Here is an 18232-nt window from a genome sequence, read left to right on the forward strand (position 1 = left end):
TTGATTTTTTTATATTAATGAAGAATTGACTTTGCTTTACTGTCAGAAAATAGAGCAGCTTCGGTTCTCTACAAACAACTGAGAATTTATCAAGATCAAAAATGTCCTCCAAAGGTTGTGGCAGAATGTGTTTACAAAAGTACCCATTAAAATAATAATAAATAGTTCTGTATGCATTTGATGAGTACTTCTTGAAATTAAACAATAGTAAACATCCTTTCACATTGATGTAATGTAGAAGAATACATAAAAATGATTTTGATTTGATTTATACAACATTTAATATTTGAGTACACAACTTTTATATTGAATTTCTATTTATTTATTCTTGAGGCAAGAGGGCCACAAAAATATTTCATAAAAATGTAATAAAAAATGATGTGCTTATCAGTATTGGTTCTGGACCATTGTCCTCATCTGGACAGCAAATTTGATCCTTCAAACATGAAGTCTGAGAGCCTGTTTTGTATAAATGAAATATTTTGAAATTGGGAACAGCACCACAAAACAACAAATGGATGTTAAGGAATATTTGTCGAAACAGTTAAACATTATTCATCAGGAAGCTTTACAAACTTTCTCTTGCTGCATTTAAACACATCTTCTCCCCATGTCTCATCCTAAGTAAATTAACTCAAACATAACTTAATGTTGATGTTTGCATCCAAAGCCTCCTGAGAGCCGCTGGTCTTCTCTTGTAATCCGGTTACCTCAGCATCTCCTGTGCGGAGGTAATCTACTTTGATCCTCGGCCGGCGACCAGAACACTGAATCTGTGTCAAAGCAGCCAGCGCCTGTGCTGCCCAATCTATAAACGCACATGCACTGCTTGACTCATGTCCTACTTAACATCTAGGCAACAAGTGCTCTGATTACAGAAGCCACAAATTGTCAAATAACAAACCTGAATAAACATTTATGTCGCTCAAAGCCAGGAGGGGTTGTAATTATCCCTCTGTGATGTTATTTCACAGGAGTGCAGAAGTTCAGCAGCAGGCGTAATTTCATTGAAATTTAAACAGTTTCCTCCTTCTCCAGTTAGTTTTCCTTGAACTTGTCTGACCTCAACTCGACCTCTCATACGTGTAAACGGACATTACGTAGCCGTTTCTAGAAATGATCAAGATATTTGGTTCAATGTGCAAAAAACTTTGAACATCCTCATCTTGCATTAACATTATACTGCTACCTTGATTCTCTTTGTATGACCTAGAGCAAAAAATGACAAAATGGTGTCTTATTACAATTATTTTGCAGGGTTGCCCTGCAAAATAATTGCAGGGTAACCCTGACAGGCACCCCGATGACCACAGTGGTGCCTGTGGTCATCAGGTCCCTCGGGGCAGTCACCCCCAAACTGGAGCAGTGGCTAAAACAGATCCTAGGAACAACATCAGACATCGCAGTTCTAGGCACAGCCAAGATACTGCGCAGAACCCTCAAGCTCCCAGGCCTCTGGTAGAGGACCCGAGCTCAGAGGATGAAAGAGAAACCACCCGCGGAGGGTGAGAAGGGAATTTATATATATATATATATATATATATATATATATATATATATATATATATATATATATATATATATATATAATAGACAAATTGAAATTCCAGACATGGATAAGTTTTCATCTTTTGCCAACCATGTTTTTGCTTTTAATTTAAATTGATAGTAAGTAGAATTACAAACGGGGTTCATTGCTGCTGCTAACTATTTAGGTGCCCTATGCATAAACGATTTGTGGTTCTCCACACCTTCTCATGCTGTACTGTTTTGATGTAAAACCTAAAGACACCAAAATGGTCTCAATTCATAAAAGAAAGTTAAATTAATTTGGTATTCACATATTGCAACGTTGCGATGCATAGTAAATTATCTTTGAAGTAGGACAGATTAAACGACTGGAAAAATGTGTTACTTTTGTATTATTTATGCCTGTTAACATGCTTCACACATTTTTATTTAACTATGTTGTTGTTACAAGTAATTATCATGATTTAGTCTGACTTTTTTGGTGCCCCCTCCACCTCCTTGTCTTACATGCAGGGTATTATGCGCGTGGGCACACCTATTTATAAAACTTGGCTAAATAAAGCAAGAGTGAGCCAAATTTTGTTCTTGTTGCTGAAATTACCCACATTAAACAAACCTAGACAAAGATAGTCAAGTTGAAAAGTTAGAGAGATTGTAAGCTGTGTTTATTTTATTTTTTCACCAGCCAAACCTTAAAGACCCTGTTTATGTTTTGGATCTACAATGATTTACTGATCCATTTTCCACAGAAACCAGAATACTTTCCTTGTGTTTAGTTTTTGCAAGAATAGTAGTTCTTGCAATTTTACAAAATAGAAAACAAGAAAAATTGTCTGGCCATAGAATTCTTTCAACTTGACATTTCTGACTGCCAGGCCTCTTTCCTTTGCCTTCTCAGTCTGCAGACCTCTGGAATATTTACAGAAAGTAGTGGTCAAAGACCAGAAGAATGGTCTCAGCACAAATTAGTAGGATTTAGATTTCTGCTTTACTTTATGGGAAATTTTATATTACAGTGACATTCAGTTCTTATTTTGCTACTATGTTCTGTTTTTGACAAAGTCGCTTTTGGATGTTAGTTTTATTCATAAGGAGATCTCATCTCCTTATGAATAACATTTCATGTAAAGCTTTTCCATCTCAAAAGAGCTGCATGGATTATCCCAGAGATGCTTTGACTAATATGTGAACCACTTTTTTGTCAAGTTTTTTTTTCATCTGAAACACACAAACCTAAATGTAATAATTGTATAAAAGCATAGGATAATTTAAATGTTGTTTTTGTCTTTAACATAGGAAATTGTAAATCTACATAAAAGAAATCAAATACATGACAAATAATTTTGAATTTTGAAATTTATTTCAACAGTCAAAAAGTCAAAAAAGTATTAACTGTGTTATAAAGAAGGAAGCCACATTAAAACTGCTCTTTTCCTCTGAAATTACCTATGTATTTATCATTTTTACCATAACTATAATGCATCCTCTCTCGTTCATGCTTTTATGCTACAGTTTTCACCTACAGTTCTATTCAGTTTTCTTTTTTTGCTGTACTTCTAAAGACTTGTACTGATTATGAGGCTAGTAATAGAAGAGACATGAGTAATAATAAGTAGTATTATATATTTTAAAATTATACAGGTCCTTACTTTATGATGCTGAAAACGAATAATCAGCATCAGCGTCTACCTACCTTGTTTTGGTAGTACCAGAGTATGACCACTAGATGGTGGTGCATGCTCATATTTGTAAGCCTACTAATTACAAAGTTTGACATAAAGCTGTAAGAGAAATATCAGATTACCAATACATAAAACTGTACTCCTGTTTTTTATGTTAGAGTAGACAATTTAAAATGCTACATTTGTTTACCAGTCAATATGTGTAGACTGCAAATTAATGACCACAACCTGACTTTTGCATTTGTAATCTGCTGCAACTTTTGACACTTTCAGGTTATTTTCTTTACCTTTTATTTAACTTCTTTAAAATTAAGTAACATTCTAGATACTTATTGTAAAACTTTAAATATTGAAACTAAACAACATAAAGTGTGAGACTAACCTTGTAATTTTTATAATGTAAGGCATTTAATGTATCCGAATAACTTTTGTATCTTTTTTTAGAGATCTTCATTTTGAAGACCCCTCTTAAATCTGAATGTGTATAAAATATTGTCTTTCTTCTGGAAATGAATCCAGCTTTAAGACAAGTAAATGCTTATAATTAAGATCTCTGGGGGATATTGCTACCTGTATGTTTGATTGACACCTTCGCCACCAGCTGAGCTGCCATAAGGAGGGCCGGCAGAGGGCGGGCAGACAGAAGACAGGACATCCAATGGGATCAGCGATGGGAGGGAGTTTGTTCCACTCCAGCTTTGTTCTAACTTACTAGGACTCTTGAGCGCAATATGACTGGAGCACCGTTATTCCCCGGGACGGTGCGCGTATTGCTCAGCGCACCCTAACTTTTTATAAACTTCTTTACGCATCTCCAAGGATCTGGGAACTTTTTTTTGGCTTTTTCTAGCAGCGCAAAAAACAAAAGGCAATCAGAGAAGCTGAAATGAAACTTTCCTGATCTGCAGGAATAATTTTCCTCCATCCAGAGGATTTTGTTGCAGCTGGATGAAATAACACTTGTGGAGTACTTCTGGGACACTTCAGTGCGGATAGAGGGGAAGAGCTGCTGCTGCTTTTCTCATTGAATTTTGGCTGCAGACACTTTGTGGAATACAATGCTGTGGAGGCTCTAACTTCTGTAAAGTTGATGCATCATCGGCATGGACTCTGTCTGAGAAAGGTGGACAGGTTGACTGACCATGGCGCTCACAGTTAGAGGCTTTGGCCGGTTTCATTTTGTTCTGCTGATGCTGTGGACTCTGCCGCGGAGCTGCGCGTCCAGCCAAGTCCGCCAAGAGTTCCGTGTCCTGGAGGAGCAGCCTGTCGGAACCTATGTGGGCACGATAGAGACCAAGCCCAGCTTCACGTATCGTTTCAGCGAAAACCACAAACTTTTCGCGATTAACGGCACCACTGGGGTCATTTCCACATCATCGGTGATTGACAGAGAAGTTCTGCAAAGTGATGTCATTAACGTAGTGGTGCTGTCCAGTCAGCCGACCTACCCCACGGAGGTCCGGATCGTGGTTTTGGATATTAATGACAACTCTCCGGTGTTTCCAGACGCGTCCATAGTGGTGTCCTTTAAGGAGGACGCCAGCAGCGGGAGACAAGTGATCCTGGACACTGCCACGGATTCTGACATTGGAAGCAACGGAGTTGATCACACCACTTACAGGATAGTGAAGGGGAACGAGCAGAGGAGATTCAGTCTGGATGTCACAGTCAATCCCAGCGGGGAGGGGGCATTCCTGCACCTCGTTTTAACCGCTGGTCTGGACAGAGAGGTTACCCCCTTCTACCAGCTCCTGATCGAAGTGGAGGACAAAGGAGAGCCGAAAAAGTTTGGCTACCTGCAAGTAAACGTCACTATTCAGGATATAAATGACAATCCCCCTGTTTTTGAGCTAGATCAGTACCAAGCCAGTGTGTTCGAGGATGCAGCTGTAGGTTCGAGCATCCTGCAGATCACAGCATCAGATCAGGATGAGGGAGCCAATGCTGAAATTAGGTACTTTTTAGATGAGGGGACGCCTTTTCAAATTGATCCTAAATTAGGTACTATTATTATAAAGGAGGGTTTGGACTATGAGATTAAGAAAGAGTATTCACTGACCATTCATGCTGTAGACAACGGTGTTCCCTCTCTGTCAGGCCGAACAGAAGCCACAATAAAACTTTTAGATGTGAATGATAATGACCCCGTTGTGAAGTTCAGGTATTTTCCCACCACTTCAAAATTTGCTTCTGTTGACGAAAATGCACAGATAGGCACAGTTGTAGCTCTGCTCACAGTTTCAGACTCAGACTCACCCACAGCTAATGGCAACATATCTGTTTCAATCTTAGGAGGCAACGAGCAGAGGCACTTTGAAGTGCACACATCTTCTGTGCCCAATCTAAGTTTGATTAAAGTTGCGAGTGTGTTAGACAGAGAGAGGATTTCCTCATATAATCTGACTGTTTCTGTTTCAGATAATGGCAAACCTATGGCCAGGTCCTCCTTTGCCAGTCTGGTTATTTTTGTGAATGATATTAATGATCACCCCCCAATATTTCAGGAAACACTGTACAGAGTAGATATCAGTGAAGGAACTCCAAAAGGCAGCTACATTAAAGGGGTTTCTGCAACAGATGGTGATTCTGGGCAGAACGCCAACCTGAGATACTTTCTGGTGTCTGGAAACACTTTGGGCTGGTTCTCCATCAGTGAAAACAGTGGCCTGGTTACCAGTGCCACTTTGCTGGATAGAGAAATCGCATCTGAAATTGTGCTCAACATTAGTGCCAAAGACCAGGGGCTGCAGCCCAAGATTTCCTACACTAAACTGATAGTTAACATCACGGATGTGAATGACCAAGTGCCTACATTTACTCAGAGCACATATCATGTTTCTCTGGTGGAGCATGCTCCTGCTGGCACTGAGCTGGTGCTGCTGTCTGCCTCAGACGACGACCTCGGGGCCAATGGAACTATCCGGTTCTCATTTGATGCAGAGACCCCTGCCAGCATTCAAGAGCTGTTTCGTCTGGATGCTGTGTCGGGCCGATTAAGCACAGGCGTGGAGCTGGACAGGGAGCATCAGGCCTCATATTTGCTTCATATCCGTGCAGCAGACGGAGGCAGTCCCCCACTGCACTCTGTAGGAAATGTCAACATCACCATTTGGGATATCAATGACAACAGACCAGTGTTCTACCCTGTTCAGTATTTTGCCAATGTGAAAGAAAATGAACCCTCGGGTTCTTATGTGACCACTGTTTCAGCCACAGACCGTGATTTGGGAAGAAATGGAACTGTCAAATACCTAATTACAGCAGGAGACACTTCCAAATTCCGTATTAACAGCAATACAGGGAAAATCACAACACTAGTACCCCTGGATAGAGAGGAGAAAACTGCTTACCAGCTGCAGGTGACAGCAGCAGATGGGGGAGGCGTGCGCTCACACACCCAGGCCATTGTGACTGTAACTGTTATAGACACACAGGATAATCCACCTGTCTTCAATCAGAGGGTGTACAGCTTTGTCATGTTTGAAAATGTAGCACTTGGGACAGTCATAGGCACCGTGTCGGCCACCACACTGGACCTAAACACAAACATTTCCTATCTGATCACCTCAGGTGATCAGAGGGGGCTTTTTTCTGTGAACAATGTCGGCCAGATCACAGCATCCAGTCAGATAGACAGAGAGGAGCAGGCATTTTATCAGCTTAAAATTGTAGCCAGAGCCGGCGAGATCACAGGAGAGGCATTTGTAAACATAACTGTGAAGGACTTAAATGATAACGCTCCTCATTTCATTCACAATATGGAGCACGTGAGCGCTGTGGAAAACTGGAGTACCGGACATGTAATATTCCAGGCAAAAGCATCGGATCCTGATGAAGGTCCCAACGGCATGGTGATCTACAGCCTGAAAGAGAACCCAAAAGGCCTGTTTCACATCCATGAGCGGCATGGTCTGATCACACTGACTGGCCCGCTGGAGGTCACAACGAGCTCTTACGAGATCGAAGTCATGGCTGCAGACATGGGGGTTCCCCGGCTAACCTCCAGCCTCATCCTGATCATCAGCGTTTATGATGTCAACGACAACTCACCTGTGTTTGATCAGCTCTCATACGAAGTCATCATTCTAGAGTCTGAACCCGTCAACAGCCGATTCTTTAAAGTGCAGGCCACTGACAAAGACTCTGGTCTCAATGGGGAGATTATGTATGACATCACCAGTGGCAACATGGGTGATGTGTTTGGGATTTTTCCAGATGGACAGTTATACATCAAAACAGAGCTGGACAGAGAGATTCACGACAGATATAACTTGGTGCTTGAAGCCAAAGACAGGGCTGTGGAACCACTGAGCGCCTCAGTAAACGTCACTGTGATCCTGGATGACGTGAACGATAACCGTCCTCTCTTTAATAGTACTAATTATGTGTTTCATTTTGAGGAGGAACAGACGAGAGGATCTGTTGTTGGGTATGTTTTTGCTGAGGATAAGGACTTTGGCCCTAACAGTGAGGTCAGATACACATTTGAAATCCCACAGCCCAACTTTGAGCTGAACACCATCACTGGGGAGCTTACCAGCACGCTGCAGCTGGACCGTGAGTCACTGATGAGGCAAAGGGGTGCTGCTGTGTTTAGCTTCATTGTCATCTCATCAGATCAGGGTCTCCCCAAACCCCTCAGAGATCAGGCCAAGGTGCAGGTTTACATTCAAGACATCAATGACAACCCTCCAAAATTCACCAAAGACATTTATCAGGCCTCCATCTCTGAGTCAGCTCAAAACATGACTCAGCTGCTGCGGGTCTCTGCCTCAGATGTGGATGAGAACAAAAATGGACTTGTTCATTATCACATTGTTGAGGGCAATGAGGAACGTCAGTTCATGATAGATGGCAGCTCTGGACAGGTGACTTTAGTTGGAAAGCTGGACTATGAAACCACTTCTTCTTACTCACTTAAAATTATAGCTGCAGATGCTGGAACTGTGCCTCTATCTTCCTCCTGTCTGCTGAGCATTAGGATTCTGGATGAAAATGATAACTCCCCATCCTTCCCTAAATCCTCCCTGTCTGTGGATGTGCTGGAGAACATGAGGATAGGGGAGCTTGTGGCGTCTGTGACTGCCACGGACGCAGATTCGGGTCAAAATGCAGACATAACATACAGCATCACAGCCACAAACAACCACGGCACTTTCAGTATTAGCCCCAACACCGGCAGCATCTTTCTAATTAAAAAGTTGGACTATGAAACACAATCACTTTACAAACTCAACATAACTGCAAAGGACAACGGTAGACCTCCTCGCTCCTCATCTATACCCGTGGTCATTCATGTCCGGGATTTTAATGACAATCCTCCTATATTTGCCCCTGGAGACATTTTCAAATCTATCCCTGAAAATCTTCCTCTCTCAGCCTCAGTTATGACCATTATAGCTCACGACACGGATGCAGACATAAACGGGCAGCTACAGTACTCCATTGTTCAGCAGATTCCTCGAGGGAACCATTTCAACATTGACCCAAGCTCTGGGCTCATTTACACCAATAAGGAAATTGACAGGGAGTTTTCCAACCTGTTTGAGCTGACCATCAAAGCCACAGATCAGGCAGTTCCAGCTGAATTCCGACGATTCGCATTAAAAAACGTCACAATATGGGTCACAGACCTGAATGACAATGTTCCTACTTTTGTATCCCAGAATGCTCTCGTGGCTGAGCCCAACATTGTTATTGGCTCCATCCTGACAACAGTGATGGCTCTTGACCCTGATGATGGGGAAAACGGGGAGGTGGAGTATGAGCTTCTAGAAGGGGATGCAGACACCTTCATTATGGACAGGTACAGCGGGGATATTCGCCTGGCTTCCCAGCTGGTCCCATCCCAACTAATGTACACCCTGGCAGTGTCAGCAACGGACCACGGCGCCGACCGTAAGACCTCCAGAACTGAGCTGACAATCATCCTTCAAGGGTTAGATGGACCCGTTTTCTCTCAGCCCAAATACATAACCATCCTTAAAGAAGGCCAGCCACCAGGAACAAATGTCATCTCCCTGGATGCCTCAAGTCCAAGGGGCTCTTCATCAAAAGTGGAGTATTTCATTGTGGCAGTACGGAGTGGCGGAAAAGCCGTTGGACGCCTTTTCACCATTGGACGCCACACTGGAGTGATACAGACTGCTGCGGAGCTGGACAGGGAACAAGGGTCCGACCTGTACCTAGTGGATGTGTACGCCATTGAGACAGATGCCAGCCAGCCCAGAACACAGCGTGCTGAGGTAAGAACATTGCTGACTGTTTTACTCTTTGAAAGCACCTAACAGGGAGCTTAAATTTAGCAAAGGATGGCTTGTTTGATCTGCTTGGCAGGAGAAGGACATGAACTCAACTACTGGCAGTTATTTGACATCAATGCAATATGATTAATAAATTCCAAAGTACTTGTATAATAAACTGCCATTTTAGTGGAGATCAGTGAAGCAGGCTTTTATTTTGCTATCATACCCCTGATAAAAAGGCAGTCTTGCTTTACAAGTCAAGTTTGCTTTACAAGCTCCTTTGTTACTTTTATGTCACCAACATATTCTTATCAGTGGTTATATAATGTGCTGTCATATAATATATGTTGTAGAAATGAAAAAGTGTCATTCATGTGGTCTTGCCGTGCAGGTATGCAATATCAGAGCCTGAATTTCTCTGTGTTTGAGCTGCCTGAAGGTGTTTTGGCACTGGGGTGGTCTTGGGGCACCTTTATTCCACCAGGAATTGCTCCACTGGCAATAAGTGACCATTAAAATTGGCTGACCTCTACAGACTTTATAAAAAGATGTTGAGGTCTAAGAGAAATTTAATGATGTGATACGTTTTTGTTTTTTTTTATGTTTTGACATGTAATGTGGGAACTTTAGGCCTGATTTGGTTGGCTGATGGCGAGCTGCCAGTAAAATCAAAACCAAATGTGATATATTTTTATTACTTTATAAACCATTAACCAGACCTCGTACACCTTGCTACAACAAGCTTCAGTGAAAAAACAACAAAAATATGCAAGCTGCTTATTTCTTGGAGATGGGTTTGTGTTAGTTTTAAATATCAGAGACAAACTGTGAGATTATGTTAGCAGATGTAACTGTAACAGTTTGTGAAGGTCATATTGAAATATCAGATGTTCTCTCATTTTGCTTCCAATTGAGATAGCAATCTGCTTCTCTGCTTACAAGGTTGCTGAGTTAAATAAAGAGCTTCACTTTTCCATCCTCAAATCTTAAACTTTGGTTTGGTTTCAGTCTAGGCTTGAATTGTGTCATTATAACAATCCATTTGCTGGAAAGTATTATTAGTGCTCTAAAAAGTATTATACAAACAAACTTTAGTATGTTTTATTGGGATTTCATGTGATATACTACGTAACAAAAACATGGAACATAGCTGTAAAGTGGATATTTAATATTTTAAAAAATTTAAATCTGAAAAGTGTGGCATGCATTTGTAGTTAGCTTCCTTAGAGGTAATACTATGAATGACACCTGGAAGTCATTTGTGTGTTTGTGACATAGGTCAAGCTTAGTCAGGTTAGGAATGCATCTGTGAACATTCATTATTAAGTCATAAACCAAGTCCTCTGTTGGATTTAGGTCTGGACTTTGACTGAGCCTTTGTAGCATATAAATCTACTTTGATGTAAATAACTAATTTGTAACTGTTGCTGCATGTTTAGGGTCATTATCTTCTCTCATCGTAAGTCATATGCTGCCTCTAAGAAGTTTTATTTCAAGTTTTCCCTTTAGGTAGCTTCATCTATCTTCCTATTTACTCTGACCACAACTCTTGTCCCTCTATCAAAAAAGCCAAATATTTAAGTTGCACAACTCATAGCTGTTCTGTCGACAGATTTTTCCACCTGAGCTGTGCATATGTGCAGCACCACCAGAGCTGGCTGCTTGTATGATGAATGCTCTCTTTGCATGCCTATCAGTTTGCACTCGAGAGGAATCCATTTCCTTATTAGGTTACATCAGTTTTTTTTTTTTTTTTCATTTCGGGGTATCAGTGTAAGAAGTGTTAGAAAACAAATATACCCCACACTTTTCAAATTGTTATTTGTGAAAATTTTAGAATCCATGTGTCATTGTCCTCCTACTTTCAAATTATGGATTACTTTCTTGATTTATTGCATAAAGCTAGATGTTTGTTAAAGAGTAATGAAATGGGGAGGAGTTCATATGAACATGGTTTAGTTTTGCACTGCAGTGAGCTCAACATCCAGGATGAATGAGCAGGTCATACTGAAAGTGTTTGGTGTCCTCTCTGTCTGCGAGACCTAATAGCACTACAGCATAAACCTACAGACTTAGACTAATGTTTTTCCACTGCTGTGTTTATACACAGGATACCCAGTAGCAACTGGGGGATCATTTCCATCCCTGGGGTTGTGACCCTTTCACGTTCTCAGTTTCTCATTTTCCCCCCATTGATTGGATGCATGAGGGAAAGCTGGCATGTCACGCTCTGCTATGCGGCATGCGTGACGTTTTAAAAACAATTCGGACAAAAGGAATTCGTCTGGAGATGCTTTATCGGGAGCAGCCATCTTAAAACACCTCAAAAACTTTGTCAGTTTTTGTTCTTTGCATCAGCCTCTGCAGAACTGTTCCTTCCTTCTGGATCGCATTTGGGTCATAGGCTGCAAAACTCATTTCAGTCTGCATGTAGACCAACAGTGGTACACACTGTTAGACAGCCATAATGGGATGTTTCCATTTAGTAGCTTCAAAGTGGCAATACTTAATTTCTTCTTGGATGACCTCATTACCCATAAATCTTTCATTTATTTGCAACGTTTGGTAAATACGATGAGGAAAAAAAGAAAATCTTGGCAACCATTTTATCTATTGTTGTTGAGGAATTTGTGGAGTTAAGGAGGATGTTTTTTATTTTGCTCAAAAGTTTTGCCTCATCACATCCTGTATTGTTCTTGTTTGGAGCTGGGGAGAACCGCCACCCCCTGAACTCCCAGTGGATTCACTCACATCTGAATCCCATCCAGCGCTCTCCGTTCCACTCTGGGCCGCGACTGGTGTCACAGCACGTGTTTCTCATCAGGCGTTAAGCAGCCTCAGATCACTGGAATGGGGTTTGTGTGCCACCTTCCTCATATGAATCGCCTTCAGTTTGTTACATTTACAAACAAATGACAGGAGAATGATTAGTTTTCACAAAGGGGCTATTTAACCACTGGCATTTGATTGAAATGGTTTGACTGGTGTCAATTAGATAAGCTGATCAAAGAGGAGACTGGCCTGCTCTCCAAATGTTGGAAATTCTGAATAAAATGTACAATTTATTTTATTGCACCCAGTTCTTATTTTAACAAGTTTTGTTTGTTTACACGGATGTGGTTGGCTGGACCAAACTCTGGCTGTTGTATCTCTCAGAAGGAGCCAATAAATAAACATTTGGGCCATGATACTTTCTGAAATATTTGAAAGGATCCTACAAATGACTATTCCACCAGCAATATCTTCATTATTGATAAATAAAAGAAAACACCCTTGATTGCAGATAAGCTGCTCCAAATTAAGCGGAAGATAATAAATGGATGGACAGATGGATTTACTTCAACTAAATGGTTGCGACACCTTGTTTCTTCTCTTGTTCAGCCCTTTTGTGAAAGATTAGCTGCTGTGTTTGGGATCATTGTCCTCTTGATGACCAAGTTTAGTTGAGAATACTGGATTATGCTTGTGTCAGTGACCACAAGGTCCCAGAGTCCTGGTGCTGCAAAAGAAAGCCCAAACTATGACTCCTCCATCAACGTGTTTGAAAGTTGGTTTGAAGTGTTTGTATTGTTTGGTTTTGTCCAAACATGGTGCTGTGCAACATGGCCAAATATTTTCAATGGTTTTGTGTAAATGTTCCAGAAGTGTTTTGGTTCATTCAAATGCCAACTGAGCCACGCTTGTTCAGTCATTTTCTGACTGTTCATTTTACATCCTAACTGAGGCCTGCAGAATCGTCTTCTGTTTTTGGCCATTTCAAAATTTAGTCTGTGCAACTGGATAATTTGATTACCTTCTTTAAGGTCAATACCTGTTTAGCTAAGACAAAATCATGCATACTTTGGTGCACATATAGGTGTTTCTTCTGACTGAAAGAAAGATTAACTTTTTGGAGTTGCCCAGGGAGAATCCCAACTTCAGTCTGAAATCAGAGATAGGGGTTAGGCTGATGGGAGCGAAAGATACATTATTTTAAATTGATTTTGGAAAAGTATTTTTGTGATTATAAACAAGTAATTTTTCAAAATAAAATGTAAAGAAAAGCTATTTTTTATAAATTAATGCTCCTTCTGGATTTCTTTATAATCTTTTGAGAGATGTCAGCTTTAACTGTCTGAAAAAAATGTCTTTGTTGAATGAAATTATGTAAAAACCAAAATCAACAAACCACCAAACACCCATGCTTTATACAGGTAACCACACTTCTTTATGAACAGCTATTGAAGGGTGTATTCAGTTTTTTTTCCATCACTGTGCTTATAAAAACCTTTTTAACTCCATACCTGTTTATCAAGCTACATGTTTAGTATTCCATCAGACATTTCTTTATTTTCTGACAGAAACAAAAACAAAACCTCCTCAGAATAATGCAGATCTCTGTTTCTGTTTATTATCTATGTTTTATCCCAGCGTTTCTGTAGCCATAAACTGGCAAGCAACAAAAGCTTTCTGAACTCCCTTCTAATCAAATTGAAGTGCTGTTATTCTCTCAGAGGCCCAAAGTGCCACATCACTTCTTGCCCCCTCCTCTTAAAGGCATTGTTCCCCTGTAAAGTAAACACAGTGGAAGCGTTTCACAGGCCCTCCTTTGTTCTGCCTTTTCAGATAAAGTGTTGTACTGCCCCGTCAGGGACTTTGCTGGACTATTATTATTCTTTTGTCTGTGCCAACGTCTCACCCTGGCAGATTTAGGAGTGTGCATGGATTCTCCTGACAGCCAGCTCTCCTCCCCTCTCATCACCTGTAAGAGTTGTACTTGGATTTCAGAAAAGAGTGTGTTCAAGGTTTCTTCTGGACATGTCAAGTGGTGGGACTAGGAGTTGTAGGAATGACGGAAGTGTTATGGTGACAGGGTTTCTTAAAGGGTGCTTATAGCAAGGAATCATGGGAAGAAAGCAGGGAGGGAACCATTCAGGGTCTTCAGAAGGAACTGGGTAATTTTGGAGATAACACTGGAAAGGTCCAAAGAATTTAACTCTAAACTCTGTTCAAAAATTGAAATTCCCTTTAAATTAATTAGACACTTTAATATGCTTTATGTTACATTACCACTTAAAACTTCAATGCATTTTATTTTGTGTGACACTCTGACATAAAGTAATATGTAATTGTGAAATATGAGGAAAATATAACAGTTTTTGCACATTTTTACATGTAAAATCTGAAAAGTGTGGTGTGCGTTAATATTTGTTCTTCCTGACTAAAGCCCTATGTAATCCACATTTCGCTTCATTTCCATCTGGAAAAAAACAAAATTATGTCTTCATTTCTTTCCATGTCTTATTCATCATGGATGATGAATAACACATGATGTACATACAATTTTCCAAAATGTTAATATTTACAGTTTCAATGAGACAGACAATCCTACAAAATATGTGAAGAAACATTAAATGTTACTTTTTTTGTCCTTCTTACTTATAATTATTACATTTATTTAGCATAAATGCTGTTTCATACCTTCTGATTTAATTGGGAATGAGTTTTCTGGTGGAAATTAGTTATCAGGTAATGTGCTATAACTTTATTAATCTGATATTGAATATATTATGAGATAAAAAAATTCCTACACAATTCATTTATTCATTTAATGTAGACAGTTTAGCATCAAGGTCTAAAAATCGATAAATTATCTTTCTGATTCCATTTCTGATTCCATTTTTTGTGTTGCTTTGATATTCTTGTGATACTAAATTATCCTGAATACGAACACTGGTGAAAAAGTAATTCAGTCATCAGAGACCGTGTTAAGGTTTTAGAGAAGCCAGAAAAAGAGACTCGGTGAAACACAAAACCGACGCAGCCAGCCAGGTCAGCGAGCCGGCAGAAGAAGGTCATGTACAGCTGGATGATTCGATACGGATGCTGGGTTTTGTGTATTTCCGTCTCTACGTGAGAGTATTAATATTTTTTGAAGTGTTGATGACAGCAGTTTCTAGGGAAAGGTCGGCCATTGTTACACATCAGAGCTCTGCTCCTCTTTGTTTGGCTCAAACCAAACCTGGGATTCATGAACAGAACTTAATACACAGACTTCAGGGTTCCCAGAGGAGGGAAGAGGAATGATGCAGAACAAACTACATCCTTGTGCATTGTAATTCACGGTCTGATTGCACTGTTTTGTGTATCTAATTGTCCGCATGTACTTTAGCAGAGGCTGTGATGCACTGGCCATAACCAAAGTTGTAATTCACAGGATAATCTGGACGGACAAGCGCTTTTTAAATGGTCACCGACAAGGTGAGGCATCTGCTTGCTGCTCTTCTCGTAGGTGGTCCCAGAAGACATCAGGTCGGCCGGTGCTGAGGAGGGCCAGCTTGTCTCACAACGTTTTTTACGAGACACCATCACAATAAAAGTCGGATAAACATTCAGTCGTGCATAGATGCGTGCAGGCAGATGCTGCCAAGAACACATAGAGCCACACAGACACGCTGGCCACAAGTTCAAACTCTCAATCAGCTGCAGAAACACTTGAATGGTTGTGGCAAGCAAAATAAGTCTGTTTTATGTTGTTTATTATGAATGTGTGGCTATCAAAGAGCTTTATTTGTTGCGAGTCTTTTCTTGTTTGCTTGGGTTTGTCTTGCTTCATTCGTTTTGTGTCTCCATTCAGAAGTGTTGAATATCTTTGGCTGCTCTCCACCTTGTTTGATCCTCGCTGATGAACTTTAACATTTCTTCAGTTCTTTATCGGGACTTCGGCTCATTAAAGTCTTTGGATCTGTTACTGTGGTTGGACAGCAGCATCTCATGTCTGTCAAGATGATTTTAAAAGGTCAGAAAAATGTTATTCTGCTCAAAGCATTAGGTGAAAAAGCACTTTCACCCTGACAGATTTTTTCCGTCTTTTCTTTTTTGTCATTCATATAATCAAATACATTTTAATATCCAACTTGAATAAATATAAAGGTAAGTTTTAAAGCAATGATTTAATTTATTAAAGGAAAAAAATCAGAATCAGCTTGGCCCCCTTTGTTTAATTTCACCAGCCAGACCCAGACCTGCATAACATATGAGCTGCAAAATCAAGAAATCTCCTGAATAAAACCTATTTGACAAGAGTTGCTACAGGAAAAATTACTTTTTCACATTGAGCCAGGTTGGTGTAGATGCATTATTTTCCTTTAATAAATCAAATCATCTTTTTAAAGCTGCATTTTTTGTTTACTCAGGTTTACACTTAAATGTGACAAAAGCAACAGGACAAATCTGCAATGAGGAAAATGGATTTTTCTACTGCTCTAGTTTCTTCTGTAGGCTCAGTTTTAGCTCTTTGTTGGTTCTGTGGATTTGTAGCCAAAAAGATTTGGACAATCAGGATGTGAGGACGTTTATCCATGTTCTGTTACTGACAATTTAGCTTAACGTTTTTGTAAAACAAAAAAACAATTAGAGGAGATAAATAATTTCTGAGCCTTCATCTGTACCTGATTGGTGAATAATGATCCAAATATTTTTTTCAGAATGGGGATTTTAGGCTGCTTCTGGTCCATAAAACTGAGTTGTTCTGTAGGGTTTACCTGCAGTCTGTGAGCTGAGCTGCCAAGGGAGGCCATTTTAGGGCAGAGTTTGTGAGAATGTTTACAGTAGGGAAGAGTAGAGCATAACCAACAGCCTTACATTAAACCTGAATCCCTTTTATGATGTGAGGTTTATTGTGTGAGGAGACAATGAAAGAGTCAACACTTAAAGGAGGGATCATAATTACAGTTGAATAAAAAATGTTCAGTGTAAGATTCAAATACACAACATTACAATGGAGGTTTCAGAGCTCGAAATTAAACTTTTTGACATTTCTTGAATTGTCATCTGTGGCAAACTGAATTGTCTCGGTGTGGTAGCCCTGCCCTGCACTTCTGTAAACAGGTTAAAACACACATTATTTACACCATCTATTTATAAACACAAAATATGCTGGTGAAGGGAACGTGAATGTGTATTAAAAGAAAAGGTCTGTCTGCTCTGTGGTCGGCTGTCCGCAGCTTTTCTCTCTTCCCTCATGCAAAGTTGACGCAGGACTTCAAGTTACAATAATAAATGACTGTGGCCTGAGCTGTGCACGCGCTCGGTGCTCACAGTTTTGCATCATCTGGTTTATTTTCACATCAGAGATACATTTCTGTTGTAGTGCCACTTTGATTGTCATGCCTCATTTGGGTGGGGGTCATTCCTTAGTCTTAAGCGCACAGTCGCCAACCAAATGTGAGACCAAAATAGTCAGCACCTCCGCGGGGCAAGCATTTCTGCTTTGGTCTGCAAAATTAGGCGTGATCAAAAGGGAGTCATTTAGGATTTCGTTAAGTGCAATCAGAAAGGTGCGTCAAAAGCTGTGAAGTTAAGTTTCCAAGCTTTACATCAACTGAACCGAAGTAAGTTTGATTGAGTGCAGTTGAGCTGCAGATTTTCACTGAGAAAATAAGTCTTTCCCTGTTAGGACTCCATCTCAGAGAAGTCTTCATCCCTTCTTTCTGTTCTGCTCTGACTGTGAGGAGACCATAAAAAATGCCCAAGTCTCTCCAGCTCCAAAAAAAAAAAAAATGTTCCACTACTTTCACTTGTAAAACGAATGGAGTTAGAGAGAAAGAAGCAGAGCACTGGGTTGACTTTGGCACGAGTTCTCTGCAGTAATAATGAATCCCAGCTACGGGGTGATTTATTCTTCCACGTGACTCACAGAGCTCCCTAGCATCAACAAATACTCCAACTTATCCTCATGCAGAAATACACAAAGCCAATTTCCATTGTTTTCAGAGCTGACCTGACTCTGCTTCA

General features: G+C 40.3%; 1 protein-coding gene across 2 annotated transcripts in view; it reads left to right on the forward strand.

The window, feature by feature from the left end:
• Positions 1–3939: 3939 nt before the first annotated feature.
• Positions 3940–18232, forward strand: part of fat4 (FAT atypical cadherin 4) — a 137864-nt gene continuing 123571 nt past the window's right edge. For both annotated transcript variants that reach the window (XM_015045323.1, XM_015045325.1), the window contains exon 1: positions 3940–9457. In XM_015045323.1, the coding sequence (XP_014900809.1) occupies positions 4355–9457 (5103 nt within the window). In that variant the 5' untranslated portion in view covers positions 3940–4354. The remainder of the gene's footprint in view (positions 9458–18232) is intronic.

This window comes from Poecilia latipinna, unplaced genomic scaffold (assembly GCF_001443285.1).
Source record: "Poecilia latipinna isolate Pla-1442-1.1 unplaced genomic scaffold, P_latipinna-1.0 Scaffold720, whole genome shotgun sequence".
Classification (NCBI taxonomy): domain Eukaryota; kingdom Metazoa; phylum Chordata; class Actinopteri; order Cyprinodontiformes; family Poeciliidae; genus Poecilia; species Poecilia latipinna.